Here is a 27,046-nt window from a genome sequence, read left to right on the forward strand (position 1 = left end):
TAAAAACAACATGCACAAATGACAATGTTGAATATTACAAACATGGATCAGTCTTTCACATACAGAAAACTGACAATATACAAAGATGATCTCAGGACCTTTTGAAATGAGATAAGTGGTTTGTTTACATTCATTTGTAGGCTAGATGTTTTTCAAAATACTTCTGTACTGACTTCTAATTTTGTTCAACAATGGCCATTGTGTACTAATACATTTTTTTTTAAAATATATTTTAATACATTTCTTTTAAGGTTTTATTTGTTTGGTGTTAAGCTTTATCTACATAATATAAATGATAAAAACATGTTACAATCACAGCCCCGTGACCTCATTATACTACTGAAAGGAACGATCTCATAAGAGCGTGTGAGAAGAATAAACAATTACAAAAAGACAGAAATCTGTCTTTGTCTACAGGCCACAAAGTACCCAGGTCTAAACAGTCGATCCAAAACCAATTCTTTTTGGGGGGGCAACCTTATCCTGTCCCACCTCGTATGTTATGAGTGAAAACAATGACCAGAGATGGATTTACCTGCACTCAAAAGTGGAGAGGAGCACGAAAGTAATATTTCAAATGCCTAAAAAATATGACAGAAAAAGTATTCCTAAAACAATTTCTTGTTTGTTTTGTCCAAACAAATGAGCAAAGAACATGCATATTTTGAGGAAAAATTTAAATCACTGTTGCTTAGAGACAGTACTTGAGAAATTCCAAAACGTTATGCCACAATTAGATATTTTTAAGCTTTATATCCACGTTTTTACTGACAGAAATGATTAGCCCTGACATCAGTGGCTTCCGCTCATTGCTTTTACGTGCAAAACAAAGGCAAGCCTGGAGTTTGTGAGGGATAATGGGGAGAAGAGGTTCATCGCTGACGTTGGCACAGGAAGTGACGTCAGCGCCTCGTCTGCCCTTGGGCTCTGGTTGGTTGTGCTGTTGCTTAGAGACAACAAGAGATGCCAGAGTCAAACAGTAAAAGAATGTTAGTGGTTTTTCTGGCAATAAATGGGGAGCAAGAATATACTGTACCAGCTTCACCTCTCCTCCCAAGAGAGAGTATAGCACAGTGCATGCCAGAGTTGAGTTGAGCTGTTCTGCAAATTGAAATTATTCAAAGTTTTCAGAATACAGCACTCTGATTAGAAGTTACGGAATATGTTGCTAAATATATTTTAAGGTGAGTATTCTGTAACTAAATACAATTTCAAAGTATTTTCTCCAACACTGACTGGAGAATGGTGATGGACTTAAGTGGGGGTGGCTTCCTACATAAACCAGTTCTCAATGTGGGCTAACTGGAGCTAACTGGGTTTTCGGAGGCAGCTCCAGCTGACCTTTTATTTAACCAAGAAAGTCCCACTGAGATTAAGAACCTCTTTTCAGGGGAGTGCTGGCTCCAGAGGGGATCCTATTGTACATGTTTTTAGTAGTAAGGGAAACCGCAGTACCCGGAGGAAAACCTACACAGACATGGGAGAACGTGCACAGAAAGCGCCACCGTTCTGTCCCATTTAGAGCAGTGGTTCTCAACTGGTTTGGCATCGGGACCCACAATCACCCTGGGATGACGAGCCATGACCCAATTAGAGATGTATGTTAGTAATATATTGTAAAATATTGTCTATTCCCTAAAAAAAAATGTGTTGAATAAGCATTAAATAAGCCAAAAAGCAGAATTATGACAAGAACAAGCCAATAACAGTCATTTTAACAGGCTTAAGTAGTGATCCTATACACTGTTTCAATAATGACCTTAAAATGAAGCATAGAACTGCCAGAGCCCGCCCCAACAAAGCCATTATTCAGGTGGTATTAAAATATCCCTTGCCCAACAAAGTTACACGCCTGGTCTGTGGGAAAGTGAAATGTTTTGCAGTATGGTTTACTGTTGTCCTATATTGAATGGATTTGTCTTTCTTTTATCCACTTTTCCTGCACTAGGTGGTAGGCAGTATGGACGCCCACCCCAGCAGGTACTGTGCCACGGTGCGGGTGCAGAGGCCCCGGCAGGAGATCATAGAGGATTTATCTTACATGGTGCGAGAGCTGTTGATTCAGTTTTACAAGTCGACCCGCTTCAAGCCCACCAGGATCATCTTCTACAGGGATGGAGTGCCCGAGGGACAGCTGCCACAGGTAACCCACGCCCATGCACTGCATTACGATTATTAATTAAAGGAGGTCTAAGTCCAGCGTCCTCTCCTTTTTAGATTCTGCACTATGAGCTCCTGGCCATCAGGGACGCATGTATCAAACTAGAGAAGGACTACCAGCCTGGCATCACTTATATTGTGGTGCAAAAACGGCACCACACGCGCCTCTTCTGTGCGGACAAATCTGAAAGGGTAAGAAATGGAACCAGTCTAATGTTTATATTAGAGATATTCCAAATAACATGTTTTTTTTTGTTTTGTCAGATTGGAAAGAGTGGAAATATTCCAGCAGGGACAACAGTGGACACCAGCATCACTCATCCCTTTGAGTTTGACTTCTACTTGTGCAGCCACGCAGGCATCCAGGTGAGTCTCACACACCAAGCTTTGTCTATGATTAGACGATTGTAGTAGTATTTTGTTTTGGGCTAACAATGATTTTAAACCAAGCTGCATCCTGCTTCCATACTAATTAACATTTAGCATTTTATATTTCCGTTGTTTTTGATCAATTAAACGGACAAACCAAGACTGCACTTTCCAAATAGTAGAATATGTGCTCATTTTTTCTTTTTCATACTAGCTTTTTGAGTTGTTTATCGAGCATGACTCAGGATGAGTCTGTTTCCTGGAACTAGAATGACAACGCACTGAGCTAGACTTACTGGGGTTACTAGCGTTTGAGGATCTGGTGGAGTGGTTCATGGCCGATTGGCATGAAAGGGGGGCAATGTAGGATTTTTGTTATTTTATAAACGTTACGCATCTATGTCTCTAAATCTGAAGTAAACATGTTCAAATGAAATATTTACTTTACTGACTGCAATTGTAATGTTGCTTTATCGAGCAAAAACGATAAAGACAAAAAAGTATAAAAACTCTCACCACCAAAATATCAGCACTTGTGGTCAGTTAAGGCTTAATATTTAGTGCTAGTGCAGGACTCCAGGAGTTAAAGGAATAGGCCACCGTTTTTACATACTGAGATATGTTCTTACCTCACTTTAGCCGAGTTAATATATCCCCGTCTGGTCTTTGTCCGTGCGCTCTGTCACGCAAACGGAGCACATACGCAGCCTCTCCCACATGTCATATAGCTCCAAAAAAGCTCATGATAGAAGACTTGAGTTATGGCTTGTGATTGCAGTAAACTGTGTCATGTAAAGCGCTTCGTGACCATGTCTGTGAAAGGCACTACACAAATAAAGCTCTTCTAAACCACTGAGAAACGTGCTACATCTTCTGAAATGGCTTGTTTCCAGGGTACCAGCAGACCGTCCCATTACTACGTTCTTTGGGACGACAATCGATTCACTGCGGATGAGTTGCAGATCTTAACCTACCAGTTGTGCCACACGTACGTGCGCTGTACCCGCTCGGTCTCCATTCCGGCTCCAGCCTACTATGCGCGTCTCGTAGCCTTCCGTGCCCGTTACCATCTGGTGGACAAAGAACATGACAGGTATGCCTAACTTTACAGGAGTTGATGATTTTTTTTATTGGCATAATATTTAGCACACTTGTTTTGTTTTTTGTCATTTTCAGTGGCGAGGGCAGCCACGTGTCTGGTCAGAGTAACGGCCGGGACCCTCAGGCGTTGGCCAAAGCCGTGCAGATTCACCACGACACCCTGAGGACCATGTACTTCGCCTGATCCATGTTCCCCTCCACCTCATATTTACGTGTGTGGGCAGATCGTCCACCGCCACCTCATCCCCATCCCTTGTTCCCAATGACTGCCCACAACACATCCTCTACAGACCTGTCTATCATTCAACCCACAACCAACAATTCAGCTGTACCACACAGGCTCTCAGCCTCATGCACTCACGGTTTGAACTTTTTGTTATTGTCGTTTTGTTGATTTTTACTTTTACAGAACTGTTTATTATGTTGAATTTTTAAAACCTGGGTATTATTATGAAATTGTATTGTAAGCTACCTTCACACTCCTATCTATGTAAGTATGCAATACGGATAGAGGAGAAATTGGCAAAAAAAAAAGAAGAAAATCTGAATCTTTTTATTGCCGCCACAATGCTGCCTCCAAACCTATCCAAATGCCAGATACCAGTGTTCTCCGCCCATCCATATGGGAATCCTGGGTGGCACTGGGCGCACACTTACATGGGTCATGTCACATGGTTTTGTCATGAATTAGTTTCATGTTTTTAATTGTGTATTTTTTACAGCATTGATGAGTATTTGGAGTTTTGGTACATTAGCACTTAGTGATAGCATGTAGGTGCCACAAGTCCTGCACATACAAGGTTGTCAGTACTGTAAGACTAGTCTTCTGGCCTGGGACTCGAGGAGCAGGCAGAGCATATCATAGACACAGAAGAGATACTCTTTACAGTCTCTGTGCTGGCTGGCACGTCCCTTTTTAGAGAAGTAGACAACTTAGAGTAACAGTAGAGGGACCATTTTTAGTGTGTCACATATGTTGTACTTGCACCCCATGCACCTAAACCAGCATTAACCAGCCAAAAGTGATGCCAACTAACAAAAATGGGCACTTAGACAGGAAGATATTTCTGCAAATTTTAATTTAGGACTTTGAGGCACTTTTTAGGTTTTGTTTTTTTTTTAACTGCAAAATGATGAATTTATTCCCCGATGCTTGACATAGCCTCTACAGACTAAGTTCTCACACTTTGTTATCTTACATAACGTAACCCTCAGCTTTCGTGAGAAAATGGTAACAAAGGTAATAGGCAAGGTCACCACACCTCAGTAGATTCGAATGCAGGCAACTACGTCTGTGATCACACAAGTGCTGCAACGCTGAAGTTGAATTCAGTCACTGACCTTGCTCCGATCATTCTGCACATTCCAGCCTGTATTAGCAAAGATTACACCGCGGCATGCTCTCCAAACATGCACCCACGCACTTCTCCTCATGCCTCTGCTACACGCTACGCTACACTAACGCCATTATTGCCCACATTGTAAAGATTTTCACGTCACAGCCTTGGTAGCCGAAGTGCGCATCTTTCTGCCACTGTAAGCATCTATTAATGCACTTGTCCTCTTTTTTTTTCTTTTTTTTTTTTTTTGTTGTTGCTCAAAAACGACAAACAGTGGCTCACTACCCGCGCGCCATTCTCCCCATCCTCGCCGTCTCGTGTCATTGTTCTCACTCAGAACAAACCACACCCGCAGCACCCTTGGCCCGATCCCCTGGCCTGTGTCTGCCACTCCCTAATGGTGCTCTGTGTGCATGGGCGGCACAGTTGGGGGACTGCTGCATTTAGAAAGAGTGGGCGATTATTTACTACTTAAAAACATGCCCTGCCTTTTACATCTAGTCACTTTCGGGAGTTGTTGAGAAGGAAAAAAAAATGCATGTAATATTTTTTTATGACTGGATATTCTGAGCCACCTTATCCTGGTTTCTTAGAGGTAGGAGCCTTCGCGCTCACCACTGCCTGTCAGTCGTTTTTTGCCTCGATTGTGTAATAGTTGACTGCTTATTTTCTTCGTTTTTGTTATTGATATGAATATTGTGACTAGTGTCAAAGTGTATCCTCAAGAGGGCACTGTAGAGACTGTCTCAAAGTTCCACCTCAGATGCCCTTAAAGCGCCTCAAACCTTGTCTGATGGGTTTAACCCCTTTGAGCTGAAAAGGGGGATCAAAAGAGTCAGATGAGTGTGATTTTTAAATGATCTTTATGAACTTGCGTAATCAAAAATGCCTTTGTACACCATTTTACTGATTCTCCATTGTGTCCAAGGTGATTTGTATATATAAATGCATATATAATATTAAAACCTGTTATGTATTCCGGCTCACCCGTTGCTGGGCCTGTCACATTTGGGGCCAGTGTCCTTACCCCCCACCCCCCCTTTCTGTACTTAAAGAAAATGAGTCTGGGGGCATTATATCCAGATGCAGTTCTTCACTCACTGAAGCCACAAAGCACCTTGTTAAACGGGGGGACACCAAACGGCAGTCACCCTTCCAATGCATCACGTGGACAGCGGAGAGGGCCCCTCTTCTCCACGCAGCCTCACTGTCTAAGCAATATCGAAGCCACTGATCAAGAACAGTCCTTGTCATAGCACTTCCCAATAGATTTGAATGAAAGGACATGGAAGTGTAATATTTTGGCTCTGTGTGTTGGGGAGGGTTATTTTTTAAAGAAAATAAAGTTGTTTTTTATTACATCCGCGTCATGTTTTTATTATGAAGGGCTCATTTTAAGCTAAGCTAACTTAAAAAAAAAAAATACATAAAGTACCTATCTAAAGTTTGTAAAGGCTTTTAATGTAAACTATTTGCATCGTATGATTCTCATTGAAGAATTGAATGGAAAAACTTTGTCTACCATGCACAATGATAGCAGACATTTCCCTTTGGCTTGACATGACATGAAACTATGAATGAGCACATGGGACAAGGGTGAAATGTCTATGAAAATGTCTAAAACTATGTTTTATATTTAAATTCTTAGACATTTGAACGTGTTCATTCACAAATGAATGCCTTCACTAGTTTTGAAATGAAAAAATTAAAATAAATGTTTCTTGCATCATACATTTTGTCTCGAAACATTTTCCGCCACCCGCTGATGTCACAACTTGGTCTCTCACTACGAGTCCAAACCGCTTCGCCTGGCTCACCTGACATTCTGCCCATTTCAGCTGTCAAATTGCCTCAATGACAAAGCATTCCTTGCCAATAGGTTTGTTTGCTGTTTCAAAAAAAAGCTTCACTCCCTTATGTATTTGCAGTGGATGAGTCCAGCCTCCATATATGCTCATATGAATTCATTTTATAAGTTATTTAACCTCTTAACCCCCGCCTTAACCAAGCATTTCCCCCCCTTGTTTAGCTTTACCCAAATCTAAAAGCTTCTCGTCACAGGCTGTGGGCCTATACGCCTCATTTGAAAGCTAAGGCCACGTTGTTCCCGCGTCGTCACATTTATTTTGCCGCTTTTTTGTCACGTTTTTGCTGCCTTTTTTTTTTTTTTTTTTAGAACAATGTGTTTCTGTAACTTTTTGATTGCGTTTTCATCCTCGGATACGTCTCGTTTTCATCGCTATTTTGGTCCTTATTTTCAAGACGCTTGCAGAAGAAACCAAACTGGAGAAAATCTGCTTGGTTCGGGTGGGAGTTAAGAGGTTAAATAAAAAAATAGCAACGGGGTCTCCAAAAGTATGTAACGTAGCACGCTTAGTTTAAGACACTCTGATTTGCACTCGATAAAAATGCATCTAAAACCAATATTTAGAAATGGAATGATGCGTAAAAGTCCATACATTAATGGCATCGTAGAATAGGCGGGGTACTTCCACAGCTTTTTCGGAAGGCGGAGTGAAATTCTGACGTAGGGAGTCTCGGGGCCCACCTCTTCCTGTCGGTGTCAGCAAAGCAACTTCACCATATTTAGCCCCGCAGAGTTCATCTGTCATCCAGATCGAAAAATTTGAACACTTCTTAGCGGATTCTACGCGGGGCTGACAGCTTTATTTTCGCGCAGAAACAACATCTACCGAACACGGCGTCGTTTGGGATATGCTGGGCGGCGAGTGGGGTCGTGTCACGGGCTGTTTTTAACGCCATAAAACTACCTTCGTCTGTCAGAACTATCCACGGAGCCAGCGGAAGCTAATTACCGACGCTAACCGCGACCGCCGCTGCCCGCTCCGCCGTAAAAACCAATACATGCCGTCCATTTTACGCATCGGTTTCTGTTAGTCATTTAGACGAACTCGCCGACCCCGCTGTGATGATATCCTGACAGCACCTCTCTTCCGCTCCTGGCACTTTCCAATCCTCGGGCTAGTGAGCTAAAAGCGGCTAACTAGCAGCCCCAGCAGCCGCCGCAGCCGTGGCACTCGCTCCCCCGTCGGAGACGTGCGTAAAGTGGGGACCGCCGACAGCCCGGACCCGGTGAAGCGATTGCGCACCGAGGAGAGGAGCTGGGGGGGGTGACCCGTTGGACGGTGCACACGGGAGAAAGGAGGAGGAGGAGGTGGGGGGGGAATTAAGCCGAAGGAGACACCGGGTTGAACGGAGGAAGAGTCCCGAGATATTTGACAAGTGTGAGCCACAAGACCTCATGAATGGACATCGGAACTACTACAGGTAAAAGCAGCCGCAACGCACTGACCGCACGTTTACGGCAGCACTGTTAATCTTACAGGTGTTTTGCCCCAAAAGCATGCATGTTTTATTTATTTATTTATTTATTTTTTGTCATATTGAATTTAAATGATCCTGGAATGACTTCTTTTTCTAATTACCCACCTGACTGATCAAGTCATTTGACAGTCTGTTGTCTTTGCTCATTTATTTGCCCAGTTATGTATTTATGTATGATTTTTTATTATTATTGAAGGTTATTTTCATTAGGCTAAAGAATGTAATAATGCCATACTCGCAGATGATGGGGCCCAGTAGGCATAAAAAGACACATTTAGAAATGATAAACAACCCATAAAAAAATGGCAAATTAAGAATGTTTTTGTGACGTCAACCCAGAATTTGCCCACTAAAAACTTGACAGAATCCTTATTTTGTAAATGATACAGTGAAAGGTGTACCTTTTTAACGTAGTCTTAATATCTAAATATTGCTTGGCGCCCTATAGTGTTGAAGTGAAGATACTTTCACTATAGCATGACTCACGGTTTAAATGCTTTCCCTGTCTCCATGCAACAATGACTTCAACTCTCCATTTTACTACAATGCCAGCAGAGGTTTCATAATTAGTAAAGCTCGGGTAATTTCCCTGAGGGCCCTTGATGGTGAAATGTTTGTAAATTCCTTCAACTTTTCGGCAGGTGTGTGTGTGTGTGTGTGGGGGGGGGGCTCCTGTCGCCAAATGCCCCGGTGTTCCCCCTTTTGAATGATCTGTTTAGAAGCCCACCCACACTGTTTAATCATGATGCTCTCGGTGTAGCCCCTACTGTTATGTTTACTGCCTGCTTTACCCTCAGTGTGTGTCGTGCTGCTTTTCAACATACTGGGATTGTTCGCCTTCCCGACCCCGAGGCGACCTTTGGCACATCTGACGGCCGCCGTCGCTGCTGTCACCTACAATAACAAAGTGCTTTTCTTTCGACGTGCACCGTGTTTTTTAGCTAACTTATTGCATAGCCGACTGCTCTTATGTCAGCCGCTGACATTTGATCCAGCTGTAAAGTTCGGGATCACATCCTTCTCATCCTCTTTCTCTCATTAACAGCGGAGCAGTTTGTTTAAGGACACCTGCCCACGCTGTGTAACATGACTGGCTGAGTGTGCCCGGTGCGTTTAGAAGTTTAGAAGACAAAAGATTGCATTTCAACCTGGATTTACAATTTGTGTGCTTGTCCACCGGATGATATTGTCATGTTGTTGGCCAAGAACACCTTTATGCGTTGGTAATGCACGGCAAGTTTAAATGGAATGACTCCTTCATGCCAAGCGTTTAGTTGCCGATTTAGAAGATTTAGAAAACTGCAATATGAATTACATTTAAAAAGATCATTCATTATCACAACGATATATTTTTTTTTACTTGATATAAACATTGTAACCTCTTCTTAACCCCCACCTTAACCGACCACATTTTCTGCTTTACCTAAATCTAAAAGCTTCTTAGGAAAAAAAAAAACGGCGACAAAAACATGACAATTATGCTACAGAAAAAGTGACAAAAATACAATAAATCTCCAATAGCTTTTAGATTTGGGTAAAGCCGAAATCGAGAAAATGCGCTTGGTTTAGGCCGGGGGGTAAGAGGTTGACATTAGGGCTGGGACAAAATATCAGATTGGATCGTATCGCGATGCTTTATGCTGCAATACCAAGTATCGATACTTTATCAAGTATCGCAATACTTTCAATACTTGTGGAGGCGTTTTTACCGCGCACTCACACATTTTGTGTTTATGCATTTCAATCTTAACACTTCAATAAATGTCAAATGGCCTTTGGTTTATAAACTTTGGACACATGGCTTGTGTACTTTTTACACATTTTACGGTAAACATATTTCTGATCATGATACTTAATGCATCGTGACAAAAGTGGATCGTCTCAGCCCTAGTTAACATCATCACACCAGCGTATTTTTAATAACTTTTTGTCACTTATTAATTTGACTTTTTAGTAACTTGTAGCATAAAACTATTTTTTCTAACTTTGTCTGTCTGTGCCCAGCATAAGCAGATCTGTATTTTCTGACATCATTTCGTATTGCCTTGGGAACATACTTGGGGTTGTGCTGTCTGTTATAACTGCTTAAATTCTGTTGTAGCATTCGATCTCGAGCTCTGTTAGCTAACAGCAGCGTACAGTCCATTCACTGAGCTACTCCAGACCGGGAATGCATTATTTGGTTATTTTTGTTGACTTCCGTGGAGTGATTAGTTGCTTGCCAGTTTTCTGCCCGGCCTTGTTATTGTGTGTTCATGATTCCATATCACTGGCTCCTGCCCAGCGAGCGCTGTGCTCAGTGAATGATTAAAAGAGGCCCTCGCCGTCACTGCTCCTACAGTGGCCCAGAGAGCGGCGTGAGAAAATGCTAATGAGCTGCACGGCGTCCTTAGAAACTGTCAGTCGACTCGTCTGTCTGAGCAACAGCATGAGGCGTCGAACCGAGGCACGAGACAACGGAACTATGTGCGGAATTTGGAAATCAGGCCTTGTTTATAAAATGACTGGATGAATAAAACAGTTTCAAGTTTTGATTTTGGCGTTTACCCAAATCTAAAAGCTTCTTGAGAAAAGCGACAAGAACGAGACAAAACGTGACAAAAAAGCCACAAAATAGGAACAAATACATGAGGTAAAAAGTAGGACTGAAAGATATATATATTGTTTTCGTATTGATATCGAGATATGAGTATTCAAAATATTAAAATCGAAAAAAGCAAGATATAAACGATATAGATTTTCGTCAAAACTGCACTCTTGTTATCTTATTTTTCTGAGAAATGCTTAGTTTTCACCTAACCCGTAGTTATATCGTATCGTATCGATATCGAGACATCTGTCATGAATATCGAATATCGAGATCTCTGTCATGAATATCGAGATATCTGTCATGAATATCGAGATATCTGTCATGAATATCGAGATATCTGTCATGAATATCGAGATATCTGTCATGAATATCGAGATATCTGGCATGAATATCGAGATATCTGTCATGAATATCGAGATATCTGTCATGAATATCGAGATATCTGTCATGAATATAGAGATATCTGGCATGAATATCGAGATATCTGGCATGAATATCGAGATATCTGGCATGAATATCGAGATATCTGGTATAAATATTGAGATATGAAATTTTGTCCATCTCGTTTGCCAAAAAGTTCCAAAAAAGCCACAAAAACCAAGATGAAAACGAGGATGAAAACCCAACAAAAGAGCGACAAAAAAGTGCCAAAACACACAATGAAAAATTGACAATAATGCGCTGAGGAAAAAGATCAGTTTAGATCATTTTTTTTAGCTCTTGGCTTTCAAATGAGGCGTTACACTGGCCTAGAGGCTGTAAGCTGTAAGTCCCAAAGACTCTCAAAGGGGTTCGGATCTGGACTCTGTAGTGGCCGATCCATGTGTGAAAAGGATGTCTCCATGAATCACTCTGGCACAATATGAGCCCGATGAATCTTGGCATTGTCATCTTTGAAAATCCCTGTGCCATCAGGAAAGAAGAAATCCACCGATGGAATAACCTGGTCATTCAGGATGTTCTGCTGATCTCATTCTTTGGGCACATGCTGAACCATCTGCAGCAACCCCAGATCGGAACAGTTAGTTAAATCCAGGTGCTGACTTTTTTTTCTTCTTTTATTTTTAGTTTTACTCAGGCAGTGTATTTATCAACACCATTTAAATTCTATATTGCGTATCAGCAGCTGAATCGGAGCGACGGTGGCTTAGTTGGTTTGTGCGTCCACGGATTCAAAGTTGAGCGCTTGGAATCCCGACTCCCGACTATTCCTTGTGTCCTTGGCCAAGATACTTCGCCCACCACCCGTGTGTGAATGCTGTGCGTGAGTGAGTGCTTGATGTTTGTCGGTGGGGCGGATATAGCACAGATTAGCAGTCTCGCTTCCGTCAGTCTACTCTACGTACCCCTACTCCATGGCAGCTGCTGCAAGTAGCGGCACCAAAACACAGTGTTCTGGCACAGAGCTCTGTTGAGTCATGCCGTGATCATATGACGATCAAAACTATGATGACAATTTATTAGTGTTCAATTTCAGCAGAGATCAGCGACCCACAGAAGCTTTTCTAAACAATCCAATTTTGGCAACTAATACTTTGTCCCCGATTGTTTTAACCTTGATGGGGAAATGTAGCTGCTCAACATAACATGGTGTAACAGCGTTCTTATAAACCAGTCATATCATTTCTGAGATTGCTATGGTACTTCTCAGAAAAAAGCTTGATTTGTTGCTGTTGACATTTTTCCTCGTCTGGCTTCACGTTTCCCGGAAGATAATGTGGCAGATACAGACAGAGCAACATTTGCGACCGCTGCCCCCTCCCTCGCACTTGCTCAACTCACTTAAAGTGACCAGGTGGGTTATGAGTTGGAGGGAAATGACTCAGCTCAAAGCCCGTGTTGGTGGAGGTAGGCCGGTGCTTGCTCATTCAAGTTCTGTCATTATATATTTTGTTTTGGAAGCTGAGCTTTCGTTTTAAGTAGTCCCCTTCCCCATTATTGTTCATGTTTTCAGTGATGTTGCTCAAGTTTGTTTTTGGCTGGCTCTTAGGTGGATATTTTGGAAGAACATTCAAGTGGACAAATGTTGTACCATGAAAGAATTCTGAGAATGTTTCACAAATCCACAACTGGCCCTTGCGTCACATGAAATCTCCAGCCATTCGCGAGACGATTAATTATCTTTTAGGACTGATTTGCTTTGTGAACAGTGACACGCGTGTAGAGCTGTTCAATAATCTCAATAGATTTCATTTTTTGGTTATGAAACTGAAATAAATGTAGCTTTTTACTGCTATCATTCATGAACATTGGCACATTAGAACTTCCAAATAAGCCTCAGCTCAAACCAAAAATGAATGCTTTCCACTCCAGCGCCATTTAACGTCCAAAAAGCTTCCATCGTTCTCCGCCAAACTCCGAACCAGGTGCTCTCACTTCCTCAGAACTGGCTTCCAGACCTGACAGTTCAAAAGCCCAAGACAAAAATCAAAATGTACCATACTTTTGATCGAAAGAAGACTATATTATCTATCGTCGTGGCACCTTTTTGCTCGGTGGAATATCGTGCGAGTCCACATTTTGCCAGAAGTTGATGTGCTGAAATGAAAAATTGCCCGGTATACCGCATTAGGGCCAGTCTGTGATTTCTGGATGACAGGTTCTGAGAGTTTCTCCCAAACTGCAGCTATTATGGGATGTTATCTGCCAGCAGTGGTCAGTAATGGTATCTGTCAAAAGTGGATGGATGGGCGGGGAGAGTGATTTGTGAACTGACCCTTTGTTGCACGTTGGACTTTACATAAGTGATAGTTTTGATGATTCTGTGTCTGATCGGAAATGATTTGATCTGTGATACTTCTTGAGTACTGAGTAACTGTTTGAGTGCGAAAATCCTATGTTTTAGTGTGACTTGAATCTTGAATCTTGAACAATGGCAGCCTGGGAATACCCATGCTGCTGTGTGCGGCACAGCAGTCTGGGGACCATGGCTGAAATTTTCACATGGATTTGGGGACCAATCACAGAACGAGGAGGGACGGCAAAATGACGATGCACTATTCGACATACGGAAGCTTGCAGTTTGTCTACAGATGAAAACCTAAAAAGAAAAAGTTTATTTACAGATCCAACATGACAGCAGTGGCTCCATCTTTCGATCACGCTTTAGACCGTGTTCTAAATAGTTTTGCTCGAAAGTTTACAGCGGGTCCGTCATCGGATACAATTGGCTATGGCTCCGTGCAGACACATACACATTGGTAGCGCTCAATAAATGACTATGGACGATCGTAAACCACACCTGTCCTACGAGAAAAGGAATTGGTTGTCCCCACACTAAATATAACTTGTGATATTTTGTCTGGCAATAGCCAGGCTATTAAAATGTGACAGCCAAGACGGAAAATAACGCTTTCTCATATATATAAAACTTTAATTAAATATTTTTTTCATTCTAGTTACAGAAAATCAATTCTAATTTAAAATACTTCAGTTTTATATGTTGACATCAAGCTTTTGTTACTCCCTGGTTTACTCACAGTGGGAAGAGTAACCAAGTGTATAGGGCTGGGACAAAATATCGGATCGGATTGCAAAACCAAGTATCAATACTTTCAATGCTTGTGTTTAGTGGCATTATTATCATGAACCTTTTTATTTTCCAGTAACACTTTTGCGTTAATGCGCTTTTCAATCTAAACATCTAAGCATTGTAGCCTAAGGATAATTTCCATCCGTAGCCCCACAGCAAGTACTGTTACTTCAAAATAATATTACTCAAGTAGAGGAAAAAAGTCCAGTGTGGAAAAAAAACAAAAGAACATTTACTCCTCTGCCCCACTCTTTGATGGAGCAACCTGTCAGGTCAACTGGGAAACTGAAGAAAAGCACTAGTGACGGGTAATTGAGAACGATCCTGATCTTGGAGACGTTTATTTTGAGTGAGCCGGTAGAGTCCCGTACATGACAGACGAATCTTCAGCTGCTCCACCTCTGATCTGCGCCAATTTATTTGACCGCGCAGCCAATCACAATTGACGACTTTTTAACTCATTGTGTGAAATCAGTAGGAAGGGGATCCGTAGACAGTGAAGTGTGGTAAACCGAGCGTGGCGACGGGCAACATGAAACGGGCGAGAGGAAATCTGTCTGATCGGTGATTATATGAAAGACAGAAATCATCCACAGCGAGTCGCTTGGGAGCCGTAAAACCCGGCTCTTCACCAGATTCAGCCCATCTAAAATAAACCGAATCATTGCCAAAGTGCGGTATTACCCACACACTAGGGCTGCTCGATTATGGAAAAAATAATAATCACGATTATTTTTGTCATAATTGAAATCACGATTATTCAAACGATTATTTGTTGCCTTTAAGAAAAAGTCTATCTTTATTTTATTAATTTATTTATTAATCAAAAGTACAAATGATTTCAAGTTTGCCTTGATTAAAGAGAGGTCTCTGTTTCACACCTGCCCCCTGCTGGCCAGCCCTCACACCTGCGCAAGTAAACTAAGCAGCGCGGCCTGATGACATCATCACACAGCGCCGTTTGTTTTCTATGTCGGACAAAAGCATGAGCCATGGCACGTGAAAAGCGAAGGGAAAATAATCCCAGCGCCACGAAATAACGCAAGTCTGCTTTGCAAAAAAAAAAAATTGAAAAAATAAAATAAAAATTGAAAAAATAAAATAAAAATTTGCAAAAAAAATAAATAAAATTTGCCCCAAAAAAATTATAATCGATTTTTTGAGATTATGCAAATTTTGTAATCGTTTACTGTTGTAATCGAAATCGTAATCGAATTTCGATTCATTGCACAGCCCTACCACACACAGGTTACTCTGCACTAAAATACCCAAATATGACCTGGGAGTTGAACCTGGGACGTCCTTGCAGTGGGACAGAAACGCTAATCCTTCAGCCACCTAATTTGATCCCTAGTAAACACTATAATGTTATTTCTGAATGTCCCTTTTACCCTTTTCTCTTGTGTTTCCCGCTCTTTTTTTTTTTTTGACCCACAGACAGACACTGGCCCCCCCCCCCCGCCGTCCCCTGGTTACCGCCTCTCGTCCCCTTTGAGAGCCCCGGTGGGAAACCCTTCACTGTCATTGTCCTAATGGCGCGGGACTATCGAGGACTTTGTGTGTATAGTGGGCTTGGCTTCTGGGGAGGTCCAAGTGCTTGATTTGTAGTCTTTTCCCATCGCGCTCGGCTCACATCTTCATCGAACCATAAGCCCCCCCCCGTCTATTGCCGTATTGTGTTTTTTTTTTTTTTTGGTGTCCATGGAGAATGCGCTTTGATGTTTTGGTCGAAGATTTACAGCCGATATTATTACCGTTTTTTACTTTTGCTTTAAAGGAATAGGCCACCGTTTTTACATACTAAGATATGCTCTTACCTCACTTTAGCCAAGTTAATATATCCCCGTCTGGTCTTTGTCCGTGCGCTCTGTCACGCAAACGGAGCACATACGCAGCCTCTCCAACATGTCACATAGCTCCAAAAAAGCTCACGATAGAAGCTACCAAGCTCTTCCACGTGTTCCCTATTTAAATAAAGTTACGTGAAGTGTTTTCATGCGAAGTATATTTACACAGAAATGTAACGTGTCGATTTTATAAGCAAATAAAAAGGGGGACTATATTGTGAGGCGTAATGATACGAGGAGCAAAACGTCCGCGCAGTAACTCCTAAAGACTTCCCCCGCTCACTTCCGTCAATAACCTTTAGGAGTTACTGCGCGGACGTTTTACTCCTCGTATCATTACGCCTCACAATATAGTCCCCCTTTTTATCTGCTTATAAAATCGACACGTTACATTTCTGTGTAAATATACTTCGCATGAAAACACTTCACGTAACTTTATTTAAATAGGGAACACGTGGAAGAGCTTGGTAGCTTCTATCGTGAGCTTTTTTGGAGCTATGTGACATGTGGGAGAGGCTGCGTATGTGCTCCGTTTGCGTGGCAGAGCGCACGGACAAAGACCAGACGGGGATATATTAACTTGGCTAAAGTGAGGTAAGAGCATATCTCAGTATTTAAAAACGGTGGCCTATTCCTTTAAGGGAAAAAAACAAACAAGGGAAAGCATGTGTAGATAATCCGGTGATCCCCGCTTACACAAGTGCTCCTTCAGATTAAAAAAAAAAATCTTTCTTTGTGGTAAACTTCTACCTACATTTTTTTTGTCAGATTTTACCATAAAATCTTGTGTCTTTTTAGCCTCACGAGATCTTAGCCCATCCCTATTCAATGTCTATCGATTTTTCCGGCCCTTTATTCACTGAATCCAATATACTCATTGTAGAAGGCTTTAACCTCTTAACCCCCACCTGAACCGAGTGCATTCTCTCCAGTTTGGCCTGATCCAAATTTAAAAGCTTCTTAGAGAAATGAATAAATAAAATCAAAATAGTGACATAAAGAAGGATGAAAACCAAACCAAAAAGCGACCATGAACGCAACAAAAAAAGAGACAAAAACATGCCAGAGAAGCAACAATAACACCTTAAAAAATGTGGCACAAAAAGAAACTATAAATACCACAAAAGAAATGAAAACGTGATTAAAAACGCTGCAAAAATGTGACAAAAACGCGATGAAGAAAAGCAACGATAAAGCAACAAAAAGTGACAAAAATGCTTCATAAATGCAGCGACAACACAATGAAAAAAAAAAAGTTTAGGCCAGTTTTTTAGGCCTTAGCTTTCAAATTAGGCATTTACTATCACAAATTATGTCAATCTTGCCCCGTTCTTGTGTCTTGGCCCATCCTAATAATGAACAAATGTTTTTAAATGCAATTTTTTGTTAACTAAAACTGCCATGTTTTACCGAAATGTTGATCATTGTCCCGGTTCAGTCAAATGAATAAGGGAACTAAAACAAAACCCGTTTTCTAAAGTAAAAATGAAGAATAATCGCAAACGCTCAAGTTAAGGGATACAAAAAGGGGAAAAAATAAGATACGGAGCCACTGTGTCATTTTTAATAACGTCCTGTCACATGCAGCCTTGTCTTAGGTTAGCCTTGTTCTCAGCTGCTGGTTTTTGTGTCCATGGGCAAGACACTTCTCCCACCTGGCCCGTGTGAATGTGCAGGAGAACTTAATTGATGCTACGATACCAATACCTGAACGATCCTTTTTTCCGATACCTACTCACCTTAATAACCCCGTGGGCGCCTCCATGAATTGTGCCCGCCCCTTCACTCCCATTGGTCTATACAGGACTGGAGAAGTCGAGATAAAATCAGTTCTACGCTGTTGACTTGGTGCAAATGAACATTGGACATTTTACCCAAATCGATCTACTAAACATCAGATTTTAGTGGCGAACATTATCCCTTATTCTCCGCTGGACTTCGGACTTCGTAGCGTCAATACAAAGGCAGTGCCGATCCGAGGCCAAAGTGGGCGGGGTGGAATAAGGTGATACCAAAATATTTTTCATCTAGAACCAGGAAACAAAACAATAATGCTAGTTTCTAACATAAAAGACCATCTTTTATTATTATACTTGAGTGGAAACAAAAGTAAAATGGTCCCAACTTACAAAGCACTTTACTCATTCACATGGGGGAGGCGTCTTTCCCGGATCCGAAACCCCCGACTTTCCGATCATGAGACAACCCGCTCTACCATCTGTAACGCAAGTTTTTCGGTACCTGCTTTTGATGCTTTTGTTTTTTCTGTACCTGTAGTATGTAAACTTTTCTTTCAACACCTTACTGGGATCGTTTAATGGTACCCGCCCCTAACCGTGAGTGGCTGGTGGTCGGACGGGCCGATGGCACAGATTGGCAGCCTCGCTCCCGTCAGTCTACCCCAATATGCAATACAAATGTAAGCCATTATTACTTCACAATATATGTATCTTTTTTACCAAGGTAATTAACTTCTCCAGTTCAGCTTTACCCAAGTCTATAAGACTTACAGCCTCTAGGCCAGTGTGAGGCCTCATTTGAAAGCTAAGACCTACAAAACTCATCTCATCTTTGTGTTTTCATCACTTTTTTGTTGCTTTTTTGTCGTGTTTTCGTCACACATTTTTGTCATTTTTCATCATGTTTTCGTCACTTTTCTGTTGCCTTTTGGTTGACTTTTCGTCACTCTTTTGTCACTCTTTTGTCACTCTTTTGTCACTCTTGTCACTCTTTAGTCACTCTTTTGTTGCATTTCCTCCTCGTTTTCCACTCATTTTTGTCGCTCTTTGAACGCTTTTCTCAGGAAATCTTGTTAGATTTGGGTTAAGCCAAACTGGAGAAAATGTGCTCGGTTAAGGCGGGGGTGTCAACTTTTAACATCTGAAATTTCAGTACTCAGTTGATTTGTTTTTTGTTTTGCGAATTTTCCTCAACATCTGCGTCTCAGTTGCTAAACAGTGTTTGGTATGTGTCACTTTCCCACATTATCATGATTCTGTGACAGACCTGACTCACTGATACTCGAACAGAGATCATCCGGTGGAAGGTTCTGAAAAGAGAAGCATAGCACTGTATTCTGACGGAAATGCAAATATTACTCACATGGCCCTTTCCTTCTGTGTACTTTCTGAGTAGACCTTTAACCATGAGGCCCGCGGTGGATGTTGGGGCTGCTGGATGACACATGTGAGGAGTCATGTTGGCGGAGGCTCGGGTTAAAAAGTCAAAGGAGTGTGTGTGTGTGGGACGTGACTGCTGCTGCTGCTGGAGGGAGTATGTCACACAGCAGCCAGACCCTGCCCCGCCCACTCCCTCCTTACTTCCTCAGATGTGTTTTGGGGGGGCTCAGGATAAGGGGAAGGTTAGGGACTTGGATGAGGAGGTCTGTGTTTTCACTTGAGGAGGCCCACTCAGGGACAGACAGCAGGCTGTTTGTTTTCAACATCGTCTGACCAGTTCTCTGTTGTTTCTTTCAAAAATTGGTCAAGATCTCGTATGTTTATCATCTTTTTAGATTTTTAAACATATTGCCATCTTTGTAACAGCTTTGTTGTGAGAATACAAGTTATTATTATTTTGAAAATCAGTGAGTGTGATAATCTGTAAGTTAGTTTTCAATGCAAGCAAGAAGCTGTAGATGAATAGTGGAAAAACTGAAAGTAGATATCACTTTGAAATTCCATATAGTAAAAGAGGATTTTCTGCAATCATATCATCAACTTTTATTTCACAAGGGCTTTTAATGAGGGCGATTTTGAATATTTGGTCACATTCTAGTAATGGGATTTTTTTTTTTTATTCATTTAATTGATAAGGACATGTGTGAACAATAAACATGTACCACACTACAACATTTATAGCCAAGGCTAATTTGCAATGTCCGTCCCGAAGGGCTTTTCAAATTCACCCAGAAAGTACAAAAAATACATTTACAGTAACATTAAAATTAATTAATTCTGACATTACACAAAGGAAGTGCATTGAGTGCAGACTAAAAATGATTGCAGACTTGATCTCTTTTTAAAATACGTTTTAGTTCATTTTTAAAAGCCCCCAGATCTAAGTCCTGTTTCAGCCCCTGGACAGTAAACGCTGACTGTGCAAAGGTCTTTTTTCTAACGGGTGCTTTCACATTTCCATTAGCAGCTCCTCGTGTGATGGAGCCACTTATGACTCTTTACTGGGAGTCGAGTCTTTGGGATCTGTTCATTCCAAAGAGCTGTTCAAAATACTAGAGGTCGACCGGTATGGGTTTTTCAAAGGCCGATTGTGATATTTGGGGGGATTTTTATTGGCAGATGCCGAAATGCTCCACCGACATTTTTGGCCGCATGAATACTTGGCCACTCCAGCAGTGGCTGATTTTATTTAATTACTTTAGGTGATTCGATCATAGTTCTGTCTAAACTTTGACTAGTTGCCATAAGCATTAGCATGCCGTTTGCTAGCCACAAAATAAACTGGAGTTTAAAACAAACTCAGAAATGAATTTTTCAGGTTCTGTGCTTCGAAATGAATATTCACTGAGGTTTAGTGAAACTTATATTCAACAAACTTAACCAATTGTCATCACTCTGTTCCCCTGAGGCCGAGGGAGCTGAGGCGGGACTCAAGCCCTAGCACTTTCAGTCCCAGATATGTCTGCTTTTTTTCGCCTCTAGTTCGGCCAATAGCCGATATTGTAAAATCCCCAAATATAAAATAGATACATCGACCTCTACAAAAGACTGGCTTTGTAATGTCAAATTGTAATAATGCCAGTCAGATAATTTATTTAAATCATCTAAAATTATAATGGGACCTATATTTTATTCACAAACATGTTTTTCAAAGCGTAAACCAATAAAAAGAGGCTGCAACTGTCTGACAGATCATTTTGAGTGCATCTAACTTTGACTTTCACGTGTGTTTCCTGCTCCATTGTTGGGCTGATTCTTCTTTTCATTCGGGGACAAATCTGTGTAAAATTGCCTGAATTCCGTTTAGAACCGTTCACTGTAAAGAGCCGTTCAAAAGAGCCGGTCGGGCATGAACATCAACTTCACTTTCGGATACTTTCAGGACCTGACGTCGTGACGCAATATCTGAAACTGAATGTGAATGGTGGAACTCTGCTCAACCCAAAGGTGAAGCTACAGCAGCAGTTCTCTGCCACGGCTCACTCTCTGGAGGTTTGTGGGACACCCTTCAACTGCCCACTGTTGTCTTTGGGCCGTGTCTGGATCATCTGGTGTCTGTGCTAATATTATTGTAGGGTTTTGAGCATGTTTTGGGAATAGTCCGAGGCTTGTATCGTACGTGTAAGTCCTCGTGAATGGGGAAAGGCAGTCGGTTGGTGTCGTACATGATTCTGCCGGTGCCAGATATCCGAGTGTGTCTGCAGAGCTTGTATGAGAGCGCTCCTGGGCCGCTGTGACTGACGCCATTGTGCCTTGGCCCGGAGCTCTTGGCCTGTTCCCACCGCTCTGGCCCCTCTGGATTAGCACAACAGCTGTATTGTGTGTGTGTGTAGCATGTATGTGTGCGCCGGTTCACTGGGGGATGTGGCTGTAGCTCTGTCGGGCCCTGGATGTTAGCCTTGCCCCGCTCCTCGCTATCCAGTCGTCCTGGCTCCCGGCCCACTGTGTACAGTGTGTAGTGTTGTGTTGCACAGCGGCAGAGTGGAACGAGTTCACATTGCTGAGATGTTTGTGCAAAAGGCTCATGTGCTAAGTAAGGCCCGCTGGATCCGCCAGCGTGCTACTGCAGGAGCGCGGCATTGTGCACGCTCTCTCACGCAACGCAGCCATTGGTCATGTGTTTGTGTTGTCATGTTTAGTAAATGAATGCAGCTGGTAGCAGACAGATGAATGGAAGCAATGGTCTTTACCAAGTTATTCAAATGAAAGCGGTAAGTGTTCCAGCAGACGTTAACAAGGACTGCATTCACTCTACTTTCACATTACAGCATGACCACATATGTTTAAGTGACAGATTGTTGCCATGCTGTTATTGCATCATGATCATAAGCAATTTCGTTGTCACTTAGTGGAGCCACAGGATCTTGTAATAATGACCTTAGATCCGTTAAAAGCCTTTTTCGCCCTTTGTTTGGGTGGGCAGGCTGTTTGGTCGGGACGCTCAGCTGGGGCCTTTCGTTTACATCGTTGTTGCTTCCTAGATAACTCTACATCTGAGAGCGCTGCTAGTTTCGGCTAGTTCTTCTCAGACGTACTGTCCATTATCTGCTCCACACGTTGAAAGTCTCCTCGCCCACATAGACATTGCCACCGTTTAGCCCTGTCCGTTTTTTGTTTGGCCTATTCCAGTGTTAATTTCGTCGACTAAAATATTTAGTCTTAATTTTAGTCAGTGATATTTTTGCCGACTAAAATTTGACTAAAACTAAATTAAAAGTTTCTCATGAGACTAAAACTATGACTAAAATGTCCAGATATTTTAGTCGACTAAAATAAGACTAAAAAAAAATGAAAAGGAGAGACAAAAATCAGCCAAACATCTATTGACAGTCTGAAAGAGCCTCAGATCATTTAAATTCACTGCCAAATGAACAGGTTTGTTGTTCATGTGGAAGCAGCTCCATGAAGTCGAGGACCTTGATTAATTATGATTATAATGAATATTATTAATGCATAGTCGCCTAATTTTGTCTTACATTTAGTCGACTAAATTGACTTGCAATTTTTGTCGACTAAAACTAGACTAAAATTGAAAAAATAATTTTAGACTAAAACTCGACTAAAATTAGATTACATTTTAGTCAAAAGACTAAGACTAAAACTAAAATAAAATATGTTGTCAAAATTAACACTGGCCCATTCTCTTTCCAATTGTTGTTGAGTCCGAACAACTGTGTGTCTCCGCTGTTTTCCGTCTCATGGTGAGACTTGAGCGCTCTCGTGGACCCTCCACCAGAGCCTCAGTCAGTGAGGACTATGTGCTGCCAAAGTTTAGAACTCTCTCGCCACTGGACTAAAACTGCAGAGTAATGTCGGCATCTTCAGCTGAGAGCTCAAACAGTGGCTGAAATCCTAAATTGTCCCCATGTGTAAAACCTGCCTAATCGTGTTCTGGTGAACGACACAAAAAGGGTTTAACCTGCTGTAACGTAGAAGCCCCCAGTATGCAGTAGTTTATATGATTTAAGGAGATGTCTCATTTGTACATGACCTTCTGCTCTCTGGGAGGAAACTGATTGTACCTGCAAAACTGATCTACACTTGTCATGTTCTCAGTCACCTTTTTGACTAATTTTGCTGTTTTGTAAAGCTGAACGCTTTTTCCTCGCTTTTCCCCATGCTTTTTTGTTGTTTTTTCTTCGATCTTTGGCACTTTTTCATTGCTTTTTTGTCACGTAATATCCGTATTATATTGGCTATGTCTTGGGCTACCTTTTGGCATGTAATCGATTAATCGCGAAAAATAATGTGCAGATTAATCGATGAATTTGCTTGGCTGTGAAAGGCTGAAAGCTGTTTTTTCAAACTTTTCCCCACATGAAGCTAAAGTGACGCCACTTGAGGATATGTTGATGCAGTAAACTTTAAGTTACTGTTTGTAGGAGGTTTTTGGTGCTTTAACCTCTTGACTCCCACCTGAACGGATCCCATTTTCTCCAGTTTGGCTTTACCCTAATCAAAAAGCTTTTTGGGAAAAAAGCACCAAAGCAGCCACAAAAAAATGAGAAGAAAACAAGGATGTAAACGCACAGAAATGTGACAAAAAATCAACCAAAAAGTGACAAAAATTCAACCAAAAATGACAAAAATTCAACAAAAATGTGACAAAAATTCAACCAAAAAGTGACAAAAATTCAACAAAAAATGACAAAAATTCAACAAAAATTTGACAAAAATTCAACCAAAAAGTGACAAAAATTCAACAAAAAGTGACAAAAATTCAACAAAAATGTGAAAATAATTAAACAAAAATGTGACAAAAACTCAACCAAAAAGTGACAAAAATTCAACAAAAAATTCAACAAAAAGTGACAAAAATTCAACAAAAATGTGACAAAAATTCAACAAAAATGTGACAAAAATTCAACCAAAAAGTGACAAAAATTCAACAAAAAGTGACAAAAATTCAACAAAAATGTGAAAATAATTAAACAAAAATGTGACAAAAACTCAACCAAAAAGTGACAAAAATTCAACAAAAAAAAGACAAAAATTCAACAAAAATGTGGCAAAAATTAAATAAAAATGTGACAAAAATTCAACAAAAATGTGACAAAAACTCAACAAAAAAAATACAATAACTCAACAAAAATGTGACCCAAAAAAATAAAATAAAAACAACATAAAAATGGTTTCACAACACAGCAACAACGAGAGGAAAAAGATCAGTTTTGTGGGTCTTAGCTTTCAAATGAGGTGTTACACAGACCTATGTAATGGCCAAAGAGGACAGAATGCATTTGGTTCAGGCGGGTGGTAAGAGGTTACAATAGTCACTGCAGCTGAACTCGGTCTAGTTAAAGCCGCACATGAACAGAAGCAAAAGTGTCTGAACAGGTCACTCCTCATTTGAAAGCTAAGAACCTCCAGAGTTCAGCCACTGAGCTGTAACGACTGGAGCCTGCACTGGCACTGACCGGGAACTTTACCACAATGTACTGTATATTATCTAAATGTGTTGGGCATAATCCACTGTTGTGGCAGCAACATCCTTGGATCATCATTTACCTGAACCAAAGATGGAGAATACATCAAACACTCCGCAGTTCCTAAGCGAACAATAACCCCAGTATTTTCCGTTTAAAATCGGTTGGTTCTTGTGCCGCTAAGCCCAGAAAACGCGGTGGTTTCTTTTTGACGACACAATCCCTCGCTCTATTCCTCTCAGCAGCGCCGCGTCCAGAAGCAGGATGTCGCTCCCCGGGTTTCCGTGGTTACGCTGTGACTCACTCCACAGCAGCCCCGTTCCAAGTGGCCGACGAAAGCCGGAAAACCGTGTAGGCAATGCCCCGCTGCCAGGCGCCGAGTGACCCGCCACTCCCTTTACGCTCTGCTCCACCAGCTTCCTTCCATCACCTACCTACACCAGCGTCCATCAAAAACAAACCAAATCAATCCCTGCTTACTCTGAAAGTGTTCTTCTGAAATGTCATTCTTGTGGGTGAAATTTGGCTTACCTCAAGTCATCTGGCCTCATGGGAATTTTCGCTTGGATGTATAGGCTCGACTCGCTTTATACTGGATTATAGCTCAGCAGGCTATTAAAAACACATGCCTCCGCCAGCTGTGGACCGCGCTTGGCCCGGCCACCCCGGTGAGTGGCCCACCAGCGCAGGTATTCCAAGAAGGGAGAGCGTAAACAAACCTGCTCGTGTTGTCGCGTTGTTGTCTGCCCCCCCTTACCTCACACGCGGGCCTCTGTGTTCCAAGGGTGCGTAAACTTCCCCCTCCACGGGTCCCCTAAGTTCAGCCGCCCACTCACGAGCCGCCCGTGAGTCAAAGCGAGGATGAATCAGTCAGTGCGGTTTGCATCCGACCAGAGGCTTTATAATGTACGGCGTTTGATTTGTGAAGGCACGGCGTTCGAGACGGCTTTGAAGTTTGTCGTTTCGGAGGCTTCCTGTTGGTTTCGAAGGGGGGAAAATAACACACATCTAGCAGTGATTCATGGAGATTTTGCTGACGTTCGACAAGCCCAAGCTCAGACGAAATAGACAATCCTTTTCTAGAAAGATAACCTTTACAGTCACGTAGGGACAGCACTGACGCATTGGCGAAGCGTGGCTGTCGCTGTATACTGTGGCTGTGCCCTCAGGCAAAGACGCCTTACCTATACGGTGCGCGAGTGGAAGATTCGGGTTGATCCAAGAGCCGTTGGTAGAGATTGGCACAATTTGGCAATTGGCAATTTGGTGAGTTTGCTCCCAGCAAAAGGTACGAGTCAAGTCTGAGGAAATAGGAGGTAGGCAGTTCTTGGCAGCCAAACCCGCCCCCCAAAACATCGGAAAAAAACGGCCAAAACCCACGGGCATATGGCGCGGCTGGATTTTTCAAAGTTTTTAATTAGTTTAGAGCCTCCTGGGATGATGAAAAACTGCCCGTTTCGTCTGCTTCCTAAAAAAACGTTTGGTATTTGAAATAGTGTTTTTGATCAAGCCTGTTTTACATTGCAGTTTCACCCATGGCAACCTGGCTGCTCACAGTAACGTATTCCTAGAGTCAATAAAAAAAACATATAGTGAGCAATATGATGAAAAGAAAAGCCAAGTGCAAATGAAAGTCTTTATTTTCTCCATATGGTGCTCTTATGTTAGTTTGCTCTTCTATTGAGTTATAGTGGGGTCTGAGGATTTAGCAAGGAAACTGTAGATCATTTTCTAAGCAACCAAAAGTAGTATTAGTAGGAAAATGTTATCTATAGCCGTTTTTTGATAACACAAGGCTTTGAGTTAACCGCTGTGTAAATTGTATTGAACTAACACAGTATATACTGGCCTGTGGAGCCTTAAAATAGAATCCCACTGTTTTCAAACGGGACATAAACAAAGCCGGCTCAAGTGGCGGACAGATGCTGCGGATTTAAATTCTCCGATTGCACGTATTTGAAATCCAATCATTGTTTGTATTGGCTCAGCGGCAAAGCCACGATGCGACCGGGCAAGTCTCGGCACATCCCAAAAATAGCACCGGCGTGAGCGTGGCACATTAAGCCGTACAGGACGCCACGTTTTTCGGATCAAGGTGACTCACGGCAAAGTCATCCCCCCGCGCCTTTTTGGAACAAGAGTCGCAGCTCGTTATTC

At 41.8% G+C, this 27,046-nt stretch overlaps 2 protein-coding genes across 3 annotated transcripts in view; both read left to right on the forward strand.

Moving 5' to 3' along the window:
- The window catches only part of ago1 (argonaute RISC component 1), a 32,399-nt gene extending 26,110 nt beyond the window's left edge, over positions 1-6,289 (forward strand). Inside the window, exons 15-19 of the mRNA XM_079561885.1 lie at positions 1,949-2,143; positions 2,218-2,352; positions 2,425-2,526; positions 3,423-3,622; positions 3,706-6,289. Coding sequence (XP_079418011.1) covers positions 1,949-2,143; positions 2,218-2,352; positions 2,425-2,526; positions 3,423-3,622; positions 3,706-3,814 — 741 coding nt within the window. The 3' untranslated portion in view covers positions 3,815-6,289. The remainder of the gene's footprint in view (positions 1-1,948; positions 2,144-2,217; positions 2,353-2,424; positions 2,527-3,422; positions 3,623-3,705) is intronic.
- A 1,165-nt stretch (positions 6,290-7,454) lies between these two features.
- Positions 7,455-27,046, forward strand: part of ago3a (argonaute RISC catalytic component 3a) — a 45,910-nt gene continuing 26,318 nt past the window's right edge. For both annotated transcript variants that reach the window (XM_079561883.1, XM_079561884.1), the window contains exon 1: positions 7,455-8,258. In XM_079561883.1, the coding sequence (XP_079418009.1) occupies positions 8,237-8,258 (22 nt within the window). In that variant the 5' untranslated portion in view covers positions 7,455-8,236. The remainder of the gene's footprint in view (positions 8,259-27,046) is intronic.

The sequence above is a fragment of the Gobius niger genome (assembly GCF_951799975.1).
Source record: "Gobius niger genome assembly, chromosome: 8".
Classification (NCBI taxonomy): Eukaryota; Metazoa; Chordata; class Actinopteri; order Gobiiformes; family Gobiidae; genus Gobius; species Gobius niger.